At 43.2% G+C, this 17,181-nt stretch overlaps 1 protein-coding gene across 2 annotated transcripts in view; it reads right to left on the bottom strand.

The window, feature by feature from the left end:
- Positions 1 to 17,181, bottom strand: part of TRIM36 (tripartite motif containing 36) — a 1,224,111-nt gene that overhangs the window by 355,335 nt on the left and 851,595 nt on the right. For both annotated transcript variants that reach the window (XM_044059328.1, XM_044059329.1), the window contains exon 7: positions 6,588 to 6,721. In XM_044059328.1, coding sequence (XP_043915263.1) covers positions 6,588 to 6,721 — 134 coding nt within the window. The remainder of the gene's footprint in view (positions 1 to 6,587; positions 6,722 to 17,181) is intronic.

The raw sequence follows: 17,181 nt of genomic DNA, 5'->3' as shown, positions 1-17,181 counted from the left end.
AAACAATGAGGAACCATCAAACAGGGCACTGGTGAAAGTAGACTTGGTTAAGCAAAATTACATAAGAGCATCCAGAAGTGGTGCCTCAAGGCAACTCCGGAACCCGCTGCTCTACTCGCTCCACCCACAGCATAAGATAAGCTGCATGAGGAGTTAACCACAGAATTTAAGGTGGACAACTGAGTAGAAATCTTGTCAAGAACTCCCTCAGTACACGCACCTTGTATGGAATCTCCTAACTCCTTGAGGAGATCCCTCTGCAACCTCGTGAAGTGCGTGAGATAGTTCAGCAATCGAAGGGTAAAGACCACTGAACTAAAGATACGCTTCCCAAATCTGTCCATCTGTCGAGACTCCTTGTTTAGCAGATGAACAGATGAAGTCTTCGCCAACTCCTCCTTCGTGGCCGCCACCACCATGGCATCTACAGGAACGCCCTTGGACAAGAACTCTTTACTAGGAGGGGCAGACAGGAACTTGTTCAGTCTCCTGGGGACTGGCTCCACGGTGTCAGGTGTATCCCACACCTTTCGACTAACTAGATCCATCAGTTCGTCAAAAGGTGGAGACACCCAAGAGGCAGAAGGTTGAGACTCGAAAGCCTTCAGGTACACAGACTCATCAGAAGGGTTAACAGTGGGCCAGTTGCACCTCTGCCTAAGGATCTCTAAAATGTCCACAAAGGAGACATCAGAGGACGACTTGGGGGACCCTTCAGACTCCTTGAGGTCAGTGCCCGATGTCAAAAACTCATCCTGGGAGTCAGCATGTTTCCTCTTACATAACTTCTTCCAGGGAGGCTCCTCGGAAGAGTGGGGGCCACCAGCCGAGGTCTCCTGAGGCTGCAGGTCTCTGCTGTCTCCAGAGAGTAGGGACTGAGACTGAAGTGGGTGCTCTCGGGGGAAGAGTGCTGGTGCCACTGGTAGGGGCTGGAGAATGAGACAGCACATTATCATCTGAAACACGACCTCTCCGGCTCCGAAAATCTCCCACGCTCCGAAGAGACGAGGGTCGACGCTGGAGCCAGAGCTGTCGGCTCTTAGATAGATGCAGGGTCTGAGCTCACCCTCACCGAAGTACCGAGAGGAAGGCTCGGAACCGAAGATAGATTCCAACCCTCCCCCTGTCAGAGCCAACAGGAGAGCTTCGGCCCCTGGACATGACGGACGGCACACAGCGTGTCTGAGCCGAACCCAGCTCCAAGGCAGCAACAAAGTGAGCTGTAGCTGGCATTTCCTCCGTTGGCACCAAGCATTCCGGCTCCGAAAGGCCAGTAGGGGTCGGAGGAGAAATACCAGTCAAGGGCAAAGCTGGGCCAAGTGGCTCTGGAGCAGACAGTCAGAGCCAACAACAACTTTGGTAAGGAGTTTCAGCACTACCCTCTCCACATCATCTTCTGAGAGGCTCCTGGAAGACATAGTATGGGGATCTTGACCTAGGGGGCACTTCAGACTTAATTGTTACGGAAATTGGTAGGGAGCTTACAGACCGGCTCAGAGTAGCAGAGTCAACTGCTGTATCAATAGGTTCAGAGATCGGCTCCGAAACACCTGTAACTGACTGACACCACCATGATGCTCTCCTTCGGCTCCAAAGGCTGAGGAGTCGAGGAGGCAGATTTGGACTGTTTCGACTGTTTAGGAGGTGGCTCCAAGACACCAGCCAGTGCCGGAGAAGGCCTTCTTGAGGATTTTGATTTCCCAGAGTTAGAGGAAGCGGAAGAACTGTATAGTGCTTCCTCAAAGCATGGTTTCAATAGACCCTACAGTATGACTTTGTTCTTTCTCCCCTGTAACACTCTAGGAAAGAAAGCATGGCAGAACAAGTACGATTCCAGCAAGTGGATGGCCCGTAGGCAGTAGAGACAGTTACTGTGGTCATCCGATAGACATCGTTTGGGAGCATTTCATGCACTTTTTGAACCCAGAGGGTTTATACTCCTTACTTTCCTTAGACATTGTTACACACAAAACCCAGAGAGATTGAAAGGGAGAAAAAGGAGGAGGACTAAGTACTCTAAAACAGGCCTAGCCCTAAAAAGGAGTTACACGAGGACTAGGTCCTCTAACTTAAACGGGCCTAGCCCGGTGTAGAGAAAGCTAGGTCTTCTAATTTAAACAGACCAGAAAGGAAAGCCCACTCACACAAAAGAAAACATAAATGACACAATAAATTTCTATATTTCTAATAACAGGTAGTATTGCTAGGGAGGCTGCAATCCCCACCAAAAACAAACAATCTCAATATAGCAGAAAACTAACTGCCAACGGTGACCAAAAAAGGTCAGAATAAACAGACAAGACAACAGGAGCCTCTGTTGACTAAGAGCGGAAATCCGCCAAAAACTAATACTCTACCTAATAATCAAAAAATGCGCAACGGCGCCCAAAACTAACTGGCACACAGGATACCCAATAACCACTAGTAAACTAAGTTGCACTCAAAAAGGGCAAGCAATAAAACTGCCTAATATATTAGTAACACTAAATATACAATAAAAGTTCTAATAAAGCATTGAAATATGATATTGAATATAAAGAATTTGAAAAACTTAGCCAGAGCCAAGAGAAGCACAGCCGAACTTGCCGACGCGGCAAACGAGATCGGAGGATTGTACTGATGCACCATGGGATACCTGCTTAGCCATGAGCCAACCAGAAGTCTTCCAGCTTGTAAATCAGCCAAGTCGGAGCAGAGGATTGGCTCTGAACCCATATGTAAAAATGAAGGTGAGATCGGACTACCCAACATCAACATTTAGTTATATTTGCCAAAATAAAGGCTACTGCAGCAGCTTTGGGTACTTGATAAACCATATGACTAAATAATAACTATGATGACAAATCTTTGACTGTTTTAATAGTCTTCCATCAAGTATCAAGCTTTATCATTTCATTAAATCTTTTACTACTGACAATGTCCTTGACATAGTTAAATCCTGCTGAAGGGTATTCTCGCCAGTAAAACTATCATGGCTGACTTTAGGCACTCAAAATATCAGTGGCTTAACATCCTTGACTGTGTGGTGGCCCTGCAAAAGCTGCTGCTGGTTGGGGAAAAATGGTGAAAGATAAGTCATTCATTCTACTATTACACACTTAATCCTAAACAGGGTTGTGACATAACCTTCCCAGGATAAAGACAGTAAGCAAAGAAGAGCAAAATAAGAGCTAGAGATAGATAGCAAAGAGCAAACGATCTCAATGCTTATCTGGGATTTTAAGAAAAGACACTCTAGATCTTCAGTGATGGTCTTCTCCTTCAGGGAGTTTTACAAATATTGGCAAGACAACTTTTCTGCTCAACAATTCTGAGCAAAGCAAAAATTAATGGCAGAACAATGGTTCAAAACCAGGAACACACTTGAAATACTAATCTAATGCACTTAATGTTAATAAAATATATTTCACATCACCACGCATTTGTTTTGTATAATAAAAATTAAGAATCTTTAATGTTAGAAATTTCTGAAAGTCTTATCTTGAGCAATTTACCAGCAAATCAAAATTTTTACAAGGGACAAGACAAAAATAAGAGGCAAAATCCATTCTGTGAAATCATACACAAGTATTCATTACTCCTGATGAATGCAGAACAGTCAGTGATCTGGTGCGGCTCCACACATTATGATTTAGTCTTGCTGTAATTAGTGTAAAACAAATATTGCTCTGGCTTAATCTAGTATGTACGGGGGGGGGGGGGTTGCAGTGTAAGAGCAGCAAACTGGCTTATAATTTCTTCACTATCACAAGCATACCTCTTGCACATAACAGGTGACGGGCTTTGGTGGTTTGACAGGAAAAAGGTACGTGTCAAAGCAACTGCTCATGGCCACAGTGGTCCAGAGAGAAGCTTTGCCATTTCACAGTAACTTGCTCTGGTTGAGTTCCTAGCTGTGGCTTTTTCTATGGGAAGTTTAAATTTCTTGTCTTGGTGTCTATTCCTGTTGCTATGGTTTCCTCCAGCATCTCAAACATGCATTAGAGAAATATCATTCCTCCAATTTCCCTAAAGGTGAACGTGCAGTGTGCGTTTATTATGGAATATATAACATGTATAAAATCTGTACAACAGAGTTGATTATTCAAAATGACAAATATCCAAACATAGCCTTCCAAACCTTTCGGGTTGGAAAAATCAAAGTCTGAATATGTAAACATTATACATATTTGCTTGTGCATATTTTTTGAGCTTGTACTACAATAATATACTGTATCATTTCGCACTTACAGTAAAGGTTTTATTTTTCTTGTTTAATGCTCATCAAAAACATTTTTGAGGTTTTTTATCCGGTTCAATTATATGTTTGATTATCCGAACTACCCTAGGTCTCAATTAGTTCAGATATTCGACTTTCTACTGTATTTAACTATTTTTGTCTCTACACACACAATGTCAGGCACGTATATAACTCGGGTCTATATCAGAACATCAAAGTTTTAAAACTTTGAATGTTATAATATCGACCCGTTTTAAATCGAATGCTAAAAATAGCGAAGGTGCAGAACACCGATTTATTTCCTAGGGAAAGAATTTGGTTGGCCAGTTCTGTGGCTTCGCTATTTTCAGCGCTGTGGTGATTTACGCGTCGGGTTCAGGTAAGTGTGCGATTGTTAGGATTAGGGCACGGGTTAAGCGAGTTAGGGTTAAGGCACGGGTTAAGTGAATTAGGTTTAGGGGAGGTGTTAAGTGAGTTAGGGTTAGGTGAGTGTGCAATAGGGACGGACCTTAGGGTTAGGGTTTGGGTTAGGGTAAGTGGATAGATAGTAGTGTATGTATAGTTTAGTGTAGGGTTAGTTGTAGGATTATAAGTGCATGTGTGTGTATTGACGTTTTTTAGGTATGCTTGTGCTGTGTGCATTTCAGAATAGCGATTTTTTCCCAAGGAAAATATTCGCTGTTCTGAATGTTCGATATTATGTGGTTAAGATATTTTAGGTTCGATGAAATAGCATTCGCTATTTTCATCTTTCGATAACGTGATATAAACGCTATAACTCATCTGGGTGGCAGTTAAAAGAAAAATGCATTTAAAGAGTAATTACCTATCAACAATAAGACAAAACGTTCAGAAACCACGATGAAATGAGCCAAAAAGCGCCAACCAAAAAACCAAAAGAAGGTTAAAAAAAATTCAAGTAATCACCAGCCAGGAACACCTTTATTACAAATATCCTTAACGCTGACCTTGTACAGAGCGTTTTCGTCAGAGTACCACCCAGGCTTCTTCAGAAACAAAACAGTGAACACAAACACCTGTTTACACATTTATACCCAATAATTAACTATTACATCTATTAAAATTTAAAATCACACAGTAATTAAAAAATACTGCCACGATATGGGGGAATGAAAATACATAAAATCCAATAAAAAAGTAGTACTTTACTTCACAATATTGTTAAAAATTAAAAAATATATATTTAAAAATAATAAATATTTAATAAGTCTCCTAAAATATATGTACCAAATTGTATAATAAATACTATATTATAAAACGATGCAGATACTTAAAATGATGAATGTAATTTAAAAACACAAATAATAATGGATGCACTTCAATATTTTATAATTTAGCGGATTTCAATTTAAGAAGGGGTGAGATGGAAATAAGATCATTTAACCCTGGGGTTCTATTGGCTTACAATAATATAGTATTTATTATACAATTTGGTGGTACAAAACATTCAGATCTTTAGAGCTTCTAGGGGTGTGGAACCCTCATACCCCAGAGTATAAAAATGGATTCTGGGTAATTCCCCAGCTTGAGTCAAGTGGAAGGGAGCAGGGCAGCTTGTTGGTCCTGGGGTGTAACCTAACCAATTCGTTTTGCAGCCCCCCCCCCAACCCCCGTTGCTCTTCCGAGCTCTGCCATTGTTATCTTCAAAGAGAAAGTGTGCTTTGATGGACCATCTTACACCAACTTCTCCTTGGCTGCCAGCAGGAAACCAGCTGTAACAGTGTGGGCTCAGCAGCCACTGGCTAACATCCACTACTTTTATTAGGTGTCCCCCTTGTAGTGAGCCACAGGTGTCTCCACTGTCTAAAAGGAAGCAACCAGAGGGCAAAAACCAAAATGAACAACTATAGCCAAAACAGTTTTACTGACTAACTTTGTTTTTGCCTTTGGGGGAAAAATATCAGACTGGAGTTGTCCATCTCCACCCATAATTAAATGTAGAAAAGATGACAGAGTAATGGCTTCTGAGGTACAAGATGGGAGAAAGTGAAAACTTAATGCAGCCTGCAAAAGTTTTATCCTCTCAGTGGTCCTACCACCTATGGCACTTGGCCTGGAGGTACAGAGAATTACCAGAGAAAAAGGATACAATTAAACAATACAAAATCAAAGCAGAAAATACACAACACTTGCAGGTTGGGAAGGGCAACTTTTTGATCTTTCAAATACACTCACCGTTGCAAGCCCAAAATATGCCTGGCATGAGTTTATACAGGACAAATTTTAGAAAGACACAGTTGTTTTGATTACAGAAATACAAAATATTCTTTATTCAAGTAGTAGGCAGCTATATGCTGACATACCATCAATGATCAAACACATCCCACAAATAACTGAGGTATATTACCTGATGACATACCACTGCTAAAGGACAAATTTTTAAGAAGGTTTTCTTCATTGCTGACCTCAATGACAAATGGCTCAAAAGAAGCACTGGCTGAAGGCTGGAAAGTTTTCAGGGACTCAGTAGCTTTTTGGATTCTAAATAAAAAAAAATAACGGGATTCCTCAAGCTGTTACATAACACAGGACAATAACAAAGAAATGGAATCGACAGTTTTGTTAAAACTAAATTAAGAACTCCAAAGAAAAAATGCATAGCATTTCACCACTAAGTGATAACATTGTCAATCAAAATCATACTGCAGAATCATTACCTTTACTTGTGTATAACATTTAATGCGTCTTTAAAATGCATGCATTTTGAATCAGTCAGCAAGTTTTACATAATTAGTACATGAGAAAAGGAAGGCAGCAAACTTCAGCTTCCACAAAATCCTTACTAACTCAGTCTTGGGCAGAAGAAAGCTAACCAATCTTGCTTTCTGAAAATTTTCAAGCTAGGAAATTACTTGTTTTCCAGAGAGGTTCTTTCCCAAATCCTGTGAGCACACCTCAAATGATATGCAATATCTCAAACAGTGCAAGTTACAAAACTGCTAAATTTTAAAGATGCTTATTAGACAGTGGGCTGCACAGTAGTATAATCAGAAGAATGTCTGGTGCCACTCAAATTTATATTGCACATTTATAAAAGAGAAATGGTATTTACCTGCCAAAATTTATTAAGCATTAAGACCAAACAAAGAGTCATAAGATTCCCCCAACACATCAGAAAGTGAATTGTTCTTTCTAAAGCAATCCATTGGTGTGCGAGAAGAGAGAGTAAGGCACACTGAAGTCCTGTGACTAAGCACAATCAATACAAATTTTCACAATAGTTCAAAACAACAATATTAAGCGACAAAAGCTTGTAAGTTAGATGGAAACTATGAATATCAAAATTAGGTGCCATAATGCTGTATATAAGATGCACTATTTCTTTGCGTGTATGCCACACACAGTATTAATTCAGATATAAATTTATTTGGTAAACATGTTTGCATTGCTGCAAGCCTTCACATTATGCAACATGTTATAATGGAATTTACACCCATAACTTGCACATGCCATTGCCAACATGACTACTGCACTCCATTTCTCCAGTTCAAGTAAATATGGAAAATATGTGATGCTTTTCATTTTTTTTGCAAACATTCCTTATTAATTGCAGTCCTGTACATCTCATGCTGAATAATTCACTATGAATGTCCAGCAAATCACGTCAGCTTTTATAAGGCACCCTGGTCAGTCACGCATGATCATGAGATATTAGGCTCAGTAAAAAAAAAAAAAAAAAAAAAAAAAATACTTTCACTTTATTTTGCCTCTTCTTAAAAGTACTCAATTGTATTTATTCTGCTGCATTTATTACTGCTTGGCAGTAGCCTGATTAAATTGCAACTATATTCTAAGCCTTTTGGTTTAAGCACTTGGGCTTCAGACCAGTTGTTTTACATTAAGAAGGTTTGTGGTCTGCACTGTTGTGGCAGGACAAGTAGCTTACATCCTTCTAAGTTAGGAATTGCTGATTGAAGGCTCAGTGTCTGTTATTCTAAAAGCGTATTAGTTGTGGTTTACGCACTTGGGCTTCAGTCTAGTTATTTTATATCAAGAAGGTTTGTGGTCTGCACTCTTGTGGGAGGAGAGATTAGACTCTGCCCTTCTGAGCTGGGAACTTCTGGTTAAAGAATGATTGCGCCTGCTTATCTGAACTGTTTCTTTCTGAAATTGGCACACCTCGTTTGCTGTAGCACAGACTAGATACAGGCATGCTAAATATAGCTTTGTTTGTATAACTTGAGCACTAATCCAGGCCATCTTTTTTGGAGAAGGTTTCCCTGCACCCTAGTGACAGGAGTGTGCAGTTAGAACTTGATTGATTGAAGACTGCTGGAACAGGGCTCAGTTTTAAGCTTTTTTACTGGTTTGGGTAATTTGTTTAAATCAGTTTGCTCGTTTTCTATGGTTATAAAAAAATTGCACTTTATTCATCTGCTTTTACTGTATTTGTCTTTCTTCCTACTTTATTCCATTTATTCTGCTGCATTTATTACTGCTCGTTAGCCTGATTAAATTGCAACTGTTATTCTAAGCCTTTAGTTGAAGCACTTGGACTTCAGACCAGTTGTTATACATTAAGAAGGTTTGCGGTCTGCACTGTTGTGGCAGGACAGGTACCTTACATGAAGTTGGGAGTTGCAGATTGAAGGCTTAGTGTCTGTTATTCTAAAAGTGTATTAGTTCTGGTTTAAACACTTGGGCTTCGGGCCAGCTATTTTACATTAAGAAGGTGTGGTCTGCACTCTTGTGGGAGGACAGGGTAGATTCTGCCCTTCTGAGCTGGGAGTTTCTGGTTAAAGGCTTATTGTACCTGCTTATTTGAACTTTCCTTCTGAAATTGGCATGCCTTGTTTGCTGTAGCATGGACTAAATACAGTCCTGCTGAATCTAGCTTCATTTGTATAACTTGAGCACTAATCCAGACCATCCTTTTTTGGAGAAGGTTCCCCTGCATCCTAGTGGCAGGGTGTGAAGTTAGAACTTGTCTGATCAAAGACTGCTAGAACGGGGCTCAGTGTTTAGCGTTTTATTGGTTAATTTGTTTAAATCAATTTGCTCATTTGCTACTGTTATATTAAAAAAAATGCACTTTATGCATCGCCGCTTAGCTAGGGTTAAACTATTCCCGGTGCCATAATGTCGCTCTTCAAATTCTCCCTTAGAGCTAGCCAGTTTTTTAGTTTTAGCACTCAAATCTGTTTCTTTGAGCTCAGCACTTGTTCAGAACTCGTAAGCACTAAATAAGCTATAAATTACTACAGCACTCGCATTTCCTCACTTGTCTAGAAGAAAACAGTTTTTAGTACTTAATAAGCACCTATCCAGGCATGTGTAAGGGTCAGCTCCCAGTGTTTTCTCCTGTCTACCTGATGAATCTGGGCATCTTGGGGCAATGCAACAATTACCTTATGTACACAGACAACCCTCTCCTCCTTCCACCAAACACTACAACCTGAGAGAGATGCACTTATATAGCCAAACTGGAAGCAAAGCTCTCTTCACCCAAGACTGGACTAGACAGTCAAGAGGAGAAGGTAAACACATGTACCACACCAATCACAGTCCCCCAAAACCTACACCACCAAAACACACACATAGCAACACAAAACGCACACCTACATTCACGGAGGCTCTCAATAAAAATCTGCTCACGCAACAGAGACCTCCAAAGCAGAAATGCAAGTAACCTCCACCCCCCCCACACAACCCAAATGACACATCATCCACAAACTCAGTGTGCCACTCAACCACAGCCCATAAGGCATAACAATGTACCAAACACTCTAGTCATAGGTGACTCTGTAGTCAGGCACACTGATGTCCCACTCATCAGGTTAAACGAGGAGAAAGTTGCTGTCAGCTGCCTGTAGGGTGCCAGGATCCGCCACATAATGCACGCACTCAGGTCACTCCACAACAAGTGCAACTATGACTATCATTGTCCATGTTGGTGTGAATGACCTGAGACGTACCTACTTCCCTGGACTACATGAAGAGACATGGAGGAGCTCTCCAATCTTGTAGCCCAGGCAGGTATGACCCTAGCCCTGAGTAGCATCCTGCCATCCACCCAGAATGATACCACACAGTACAAGGACAAAATGATTGACCAACAATTGGCTAAGCTTCTGGTGCCATTCTAAGGGAATCCAGTATCTGTCTGCCTGGGATGACATGATTGACAGACCACGATGCTTTGCCAAAGATGGCCTGCACCCGTCACCCTTGTGATTCCGGACACTGGCTAAGGCTCTTGCCATCCCTATAGTACCTTTTTTAGGCAACGTTCAAATGACAAATTCACCACTGTAACAGATACAAGCAAGTAAAATCTGAGGGTAATGCTACTCAATGCTAGAAGTCTAAACATCAAAATGCATTCACTCGAGGCACTCCTTAAAATGGAGAATATAGGCATCTGTGCAGTGACAGACCTAGTTCAAGACTCCAGAGAGCACCCCTGCATTACCAGGCTATAATTCATACCACACCTTTTGGCCACCTAACCTGGACCAAAACACTAAAGGTGGAGGTGTGTCCATATTCATTAAGGATATCCACACCTCCAGGCTAGTTGCTCAGCATAATTTATCCGAGATTATCCAAGTGCAACTAATTCTGGGGGCAAGACCACAATCCAAACTGTAACTGGCTACAGATCCCCCACCATGTCCCAGGATTCCCACTCATTTCTTGATACACTGGAATATATTAAGGTACAACCCAACAAACTAATAAATGGGTGATTTCAACTACCCCACCATTAACTTGGTACTCGTGCACCAACTCTTTTGCTCAACGTTTTCTGGAATTCATAAATTTCAACGCCATGGATCAACTTATCCACACCCCCAACCAGGGGCAGCAATATCCTAAACCTGGTCATTGCCAACATGGGCGACCTGTGTTACACACCAGAGGTCAATTCCTTGTTGATCAGATCTGACCACAAGCTAATTAGCCTAGACATCCACATCCCGACCCCACCCCCCATTAAGGAAACCACCATAAAAGAATTCTCCAAAGCCAACTTCACACAAGACAGAAGTGGCAAACTTCACAACACCCATGCAGGTGGACAATAAACGTACGACTGCTGAATCCTACATAAATGCACTTTATAAGCACTTACAAGAGTGCATGGATCGTGCTATCCCTAACAGAACCAAGATGCTATCCTCCAAAAAAAGGAAGCCAATCTGGTGGTCCTCTGCCATAAACAAACTCTACAACAGAAGAAAGAAACTGTTGTAGAAGAGAGTAAAATCCCATGATTGGAGGAACTCCCTGGTCAGCCTCAGTAAGAAGCTGAGATCCCTCATAAAATCCTCCAAAGCTAGTTATAAAAACAAAATTGCCACTGATTCTAAAGACAACCACAAAGCATTCGTGCTGCTAACTTTACCCCCCTCTCACCCCCTAAAGGGCCCATATCTATACCGGACGAAATGCAAAGTTTCTGTAATCACGGCTGCACAGGTAAAAACCACACTCTCCAAAGTCAAGAACACAGCATCCATGGGACCTGACAGCATCCCAGGCTGCGTTCTAAATGAACTAGAGAATGAACTGGCACCCCACCTAAGCACCATGTTCAATCATAGCCTCACTTCAGGCTTTGCGCCCAATGAATGGTGCACAGCAATGGTAATCTCACTCCACCAAAGGGGAGCCAACATGGACCCCGGAAACTACCGCCCCATTAGCCTAACGAGCCTGGTCTGCAAGGCCATGGAACGTATCATCATGGAACTTATAAACAAAGACATTGGTAATTTCTAAACTCTGGACCCCACCCAGGTCGGGTTTGTAAAAGGCAGATCATATCTCCTAAACCAGACAGGCTTCTTTGAAGCAGCCACCAAAGCCATAGACGAGGGCAAGGTGGTTCACATGGCCTATTCAGATCTCACCAAGGCTTTTGACACACTCCCCCACTGTGGAATTATAGATAAACTCACCAAACTAGGTATAAATCTCCATGTCACAAGATGGGTTGCCAACTGGCTCACTGACCGAACCCACATTGTGAAAGCAGACTCCAAATCCGACTTCAGACTATTGACAAGTGTAGTACCACAGGGTTCAGTCCTGGGTCCTCTCCTGTTTGGCATCTACTTTTCTGAAGTATAGGCTAACACAGAAGGTCTTTGGCTAATGACATTTGCAGATGACTGAAAACTAAGAGCCATAACAAACTCCTAATGATGTGGACATCCTACAAAAGGGCCTCACTGAGACAGATGCTTGGTGTCAGAGCTATGGCCTCAAGCTCAATGCCAAAAAATGCATGGTCATCCCCTTTGGTAAAAACTCTGTACTCATGAGCCACCACATAGGTGGTAGTCTACTTAACACCAAATATGTGATGAGACCTTGGGACACAGATGGACAGTACTCTCCTTTGATAATCACATCGCCACAGTAGTCAGGAAATCCTACATTGCACACCTCATCACAAAAGGTTTCTCATTCAGGAAAAAAAGAGGTCATTGTTGCCCTCTACTCGTCACTCATTAGACCCATTATAGTGTACAGCGCCCCTTTTTGGTATGTACCTCACAAGACATCTACAACAACTGGAAAGGCCGCAGAAATACCTCACAAAGAGGATTACCGGGCCTCAAACAGATGCCTTACGCAGATAGTCTAAAAAAATTCCAGCTTTACTCCATCACATATCGCCTACTCAAGAGGCGATTTCTGCCTAACATACAAACATATGTCAAACCCAGAACTGCTGGACATGCTCCACTTAAAGAAATCCCAATCCCTCCGAGCTACATGCTCTAGGGACCTAAACCTAGTCACCACAATAAACAGAACATGCTGGAGGGATAGATTCCTGTCCCAGAGACTTCCCATACTCTGGAACAAACTACCTATCTATATCAAACAAATCTCATTAGCACGCTTCAAGAAAAATCTTTATGATTGGATGAGAAATAAGAAATTCACCCTGGGGATCACCTCTGTGGCTCTGCTTGACAGGGGCACAGGAAAATAATTTTCCTGGGTGGCGAAAGCCAGGGTACCTTTTTTGGCTAGGCTTGTATAGGCCCTAGGGCCGATAGCCTAGTACCTACCTACCTAATATCCGTAGTACAGTATACCTAAAAAAAAGAAGTTATGTACTCGCCATAATGTTCCATCTTAGTAGTTCTACTTAATTTTTCTGCAACCTGTGGGTATTCGGATCCATATCGGATCCGAGCCGGCAACTTTTTTTCTTGCATCTGCTCCACGCTCCTCCCCTACCCATAATGCACTACCATCTCCTACCTTCCCACAGATAGAGTTTGCTGCAACTAAATACATTAGCATCTCAGCCCAGTGAGCCAAACCTCTATATGGACATGACAAGGTCTGGGGGACGGAGGGAAGGTTGCAGAAAAAAAGTACAACTACTCAAAAGTTATGGCGAGTACATAACTTCTTTATCTGAAGTAGTTAACTTCATTTTATCTGCAACCCGTGGGACAGAGTCCCCAGCTACTCCAATCCCGGGAGGCCCTTATGGAAGTATATTCCTGAGCACCGCAGAGCCAAAGGATACTCTACCTCTAGAAATCAGGTCTAATTTATAATGGGCAATGAAGGCATGTGAATTGGCCCAGGTTGCTGCTGCACAAATGTCATCCAAAGGAACCCTACACCAAAACGCAGCAGAAGTTGCCATGGATCTGGTAGAGTGAGCTTTAACAATACCAGGAGATAAACCTTTTGCTTTATATACCTGTGAGATGCAGAAAGTGCTCCATCTAGCCAAAGAAACCTTAGAAATAGCTTTTCCCAAAAAGGATTTGGAAAAGTACATGAAGTTGTCAGACCTGCGGAATGATTTTGTTCTACGAAGATAGAAAGGAAGTCGTCTATGAACATTTAACAAATTAAGTTTGTATTCACCCTTGTTTTGGAAATTAGGAAAGAAAACAGGCAGATTAATGGACTGGCTTATGTTTGCTTCAGATGCCACTTTAGGCAAGAAAGAAGGATTAGTATGGAGAGAGACTCTATCCTTATGGAAGACCAAATAAGGAGGCACGGAAGACAGAGCTTGAAGCTCAGAAACTCTCCTAGCTGATGTAATGGCGACTAGGAAAACGGTCTTCCAGGACAAAAAGTTTAAATCCACCGAAGCTGCAGGTTCGAATGGAGGAGCCACCAATGCCTGTATGACAAAAGTAAGGTCCCAAGGGGGCACTGAATCTTTGACAGGAGGGCGCAAAAGAAAAGTGCCTTACACAGCCTAGAAGAGGCTAAAACTAGGTCTTCACCAACATGAAAATTAGAAATTGCTGCCAATTGTACTTTCACTGTGGAGGTGCTAGCTCCTTGCTGAAAAATACCAGACAAGAAATCCAACACCGCTGGAACAGGGGCTTGTAATGGGATCTAGATTTCGCTATGAGGCCAAAAATGGAAAAAACTGTTCCATTTACTGTGATAAAGTTTCCTAGTGGAATCTTTAACAGAAGCCACCAATATGGATTTTACAGGGGATGAAAGACCGGGAGTCCTGGCAATCAATGGAACTGGAGCAACCAAGCTGTCAGCCTGAGGCTGCCCAGGTCGGGCGGGCGAACACCCAAAGGATGGGAGATTAGATCAGGGCAGGGATCCAGAACCCACGGAGGAGCTAAGACATTGAGACCAAAGGAATGGGAACCAAACCTGGCGAGGCCAGAATGGGACAAGGAGGATAACTTTGCACCGCAGTCGGCAAGCTTTCTTAAGAAACTTCAGAATGAGTGGCAATGGTGGGTAAGCATACAGAAGCTCGGGGGGCCAAGCATGGACTAAAGCGTCTCTGGGGGCATCCCCTGGTGAGGGAATCAGAGCGAAGCACTTGCTGCACTTCACGCTGGAAGGAGATGCGAAGAGATTGCAGCAAGGCTGACCCCATGCAAGGAATATCTCCTCCGCTACCGACTGTTTCAGAGACCAATTGTATGGCATCAGCCCGACTCAATCTGTCCGCTAAAATGTTGGAGCGCCCCGGGATGTGTGTTGCTATAAGAAACCGACCAGTGGAAATCGCAAACTACCACACTCTCATGGCCTCGCAACACAGGGAGTAGGATCCGGTTCCCCCCTGCTTGTTGATATACCAGACAACAGACATGTTGTCTGACTGAATTGCAATCAGAGAAGGAGGACAGTGTGAAAGGCTTCCAATGCTAAAAGCATTGCCCTCATCTCTAGAACATTTATATGCAACTTGGTCTCTGTCTGGGACCAAGTGCCTTGGACTGTCCTTCCCAAACAGTGCCCCCCCCCCCCATCTGAGTTGGGAGGCGTCCGTGGTCATTGTGGCTTGGACTGGAGATGACGCGAAGGGGTGTCCTTCTATAACCTCTGGTGAATTTAACCACCAAAGAAAGGACGTCCTGCTGTGACTGATCTTGATCGGAAATTCCATGGGCAGGTCTAGACCATTGAACAGCCACAGTCCATTGAAGAATCTGCATATGAAGGCGCGAACAAGGGAGAATTGATATAAAGGCAGCCATGGAGCCCAGTGCCCGGAGAACCTCTCTCACCTTTGGGGACTTGAAGTTCGCTATTTCAGCTATGTGGCACCTAAGGTGTAAGATCCTGTCTGGAGTTAAAAATACTTTCATCTGCAAAGTGTCTAGCCATGCCCCGATGAAGTCTAAAACTTGTACTGGTTGCAACTGGGATTTTTGAACACTGACTGTAATCCCCAATAGATCTGCCAACCAAATAAAGTAAACTCGGGCCAGACAAAGCAGACGCTTGTTGGGCACAGTGAAGAGCCAGTTGTCCAGGTAAGGAAATACCTGAATACCCTGCAGTCTCAGGTGAGCTGCTACAAGTGCCATTACCTTGGTGAACACCCTGGGGGCTGTGGTGAGACCGAAGGGTAGGGCTCTGAACTGAAAGTGACTGGCTCCCAGCCGGAAGCGCAGAAACCTCCCGGAGCTTCTGTGGATCTTGATGTGGTAGTAAGCATCCTGGAAGTCTAACGAGCACATCCAGTCGCACTCTCTGAGATAAGGTAGAATGGACTGTAGGGTGACCATCCGGAACTTCTGTTTGGTGACAGACAGGTTCAAAGTTGACAGGTCTAGAATAGGCCTGAGGTCCCCCGTCTTTTTTGGCACTAAAGAACCTTGAGTAAACGCCTGATCCGGACTGGTCTGGGGGAACCTGTTCAATGGCTCGTTTGAGAAGCAGCTTTGAAACCTCTAGAGCTGCGGCCTCCCTGTGAGCGGGTGGAACATTCGGAAGGTGTTCTGGAACATTTGGAGGGGCAACAAATGGGATGGTGTAACCTCTGGATATAATCTAACACCCAGCGATCTGTTATGGACTCCCATGCTTCTGGGTGTAAGGACAATCTCTCACTGACTGCCTCCAGAGAAGGACAGCCGGGCAAAAGCCTCAGGGTTGCTGAGCGGGTCGATCAGAAAAAGGTTCCCTAGACCCAAAATTCCTGGGACCCCCTCTACCTCTGGGTTGGCGTTGATCCTGTCCCCCTCTGCCTCTGGGGGAATAGTTGTCCTGAGAATCCCAGGAAAACAGATTTTCAGAACCACATCTTTTGCCCTCTGATCATTAGAGAAGGACCGCTGAGGGTTAAAGAAGCGGATCCCGATGGCAGACAAAGTCTTCCCGTTTTTTTCACTCTGGACAAGTGTGTTACATACTGTCTTCCCAAAAAAGGAAGAACTGTCATAGGGAGCATTAATAAAAGATGCCTTGAAAGGGTCCGCGAACTGACAACCTCAGCCAGGCATGACACCTCATGGCTACGCCTGTCCCAGTTGCCCTAGCTGCTCCTTCCATGGCATGGGAAAGGAGCCACATAGACGTGTTCAATACTGACTTCAGAGTTGACATTTTCGCAGAGAACAGCTGTTTGTCCTGCGGCGATAAAGACTCTGGGGGCGACTCAGCAAATTCTGATACAAGGTCTCGCTGAAGCCAGATCACATGTACCAAATAGTTCAGCGCACAGATTGAAAAGGTCG

Source organism: Protopterus annectens, chromosome 17.part0, assembly GCF_019279795.1.
Source record: "Protopterus annectens isolate FY-2018-M chromosome 17.part0, PAN1.0, whole genome shotgun sequence".
NCBI classification, from domain to species: domain Eukaryota; kingdom Metazoa; phylum Chordata; order Ceratodontiformes; family Protopteridae; genus Protopterus; species Protopterus annectens.
Note: the sequence above shows the minus strand (reverse complement) of the source record. Positions and strands in the feature narration are given on the sequence as shown.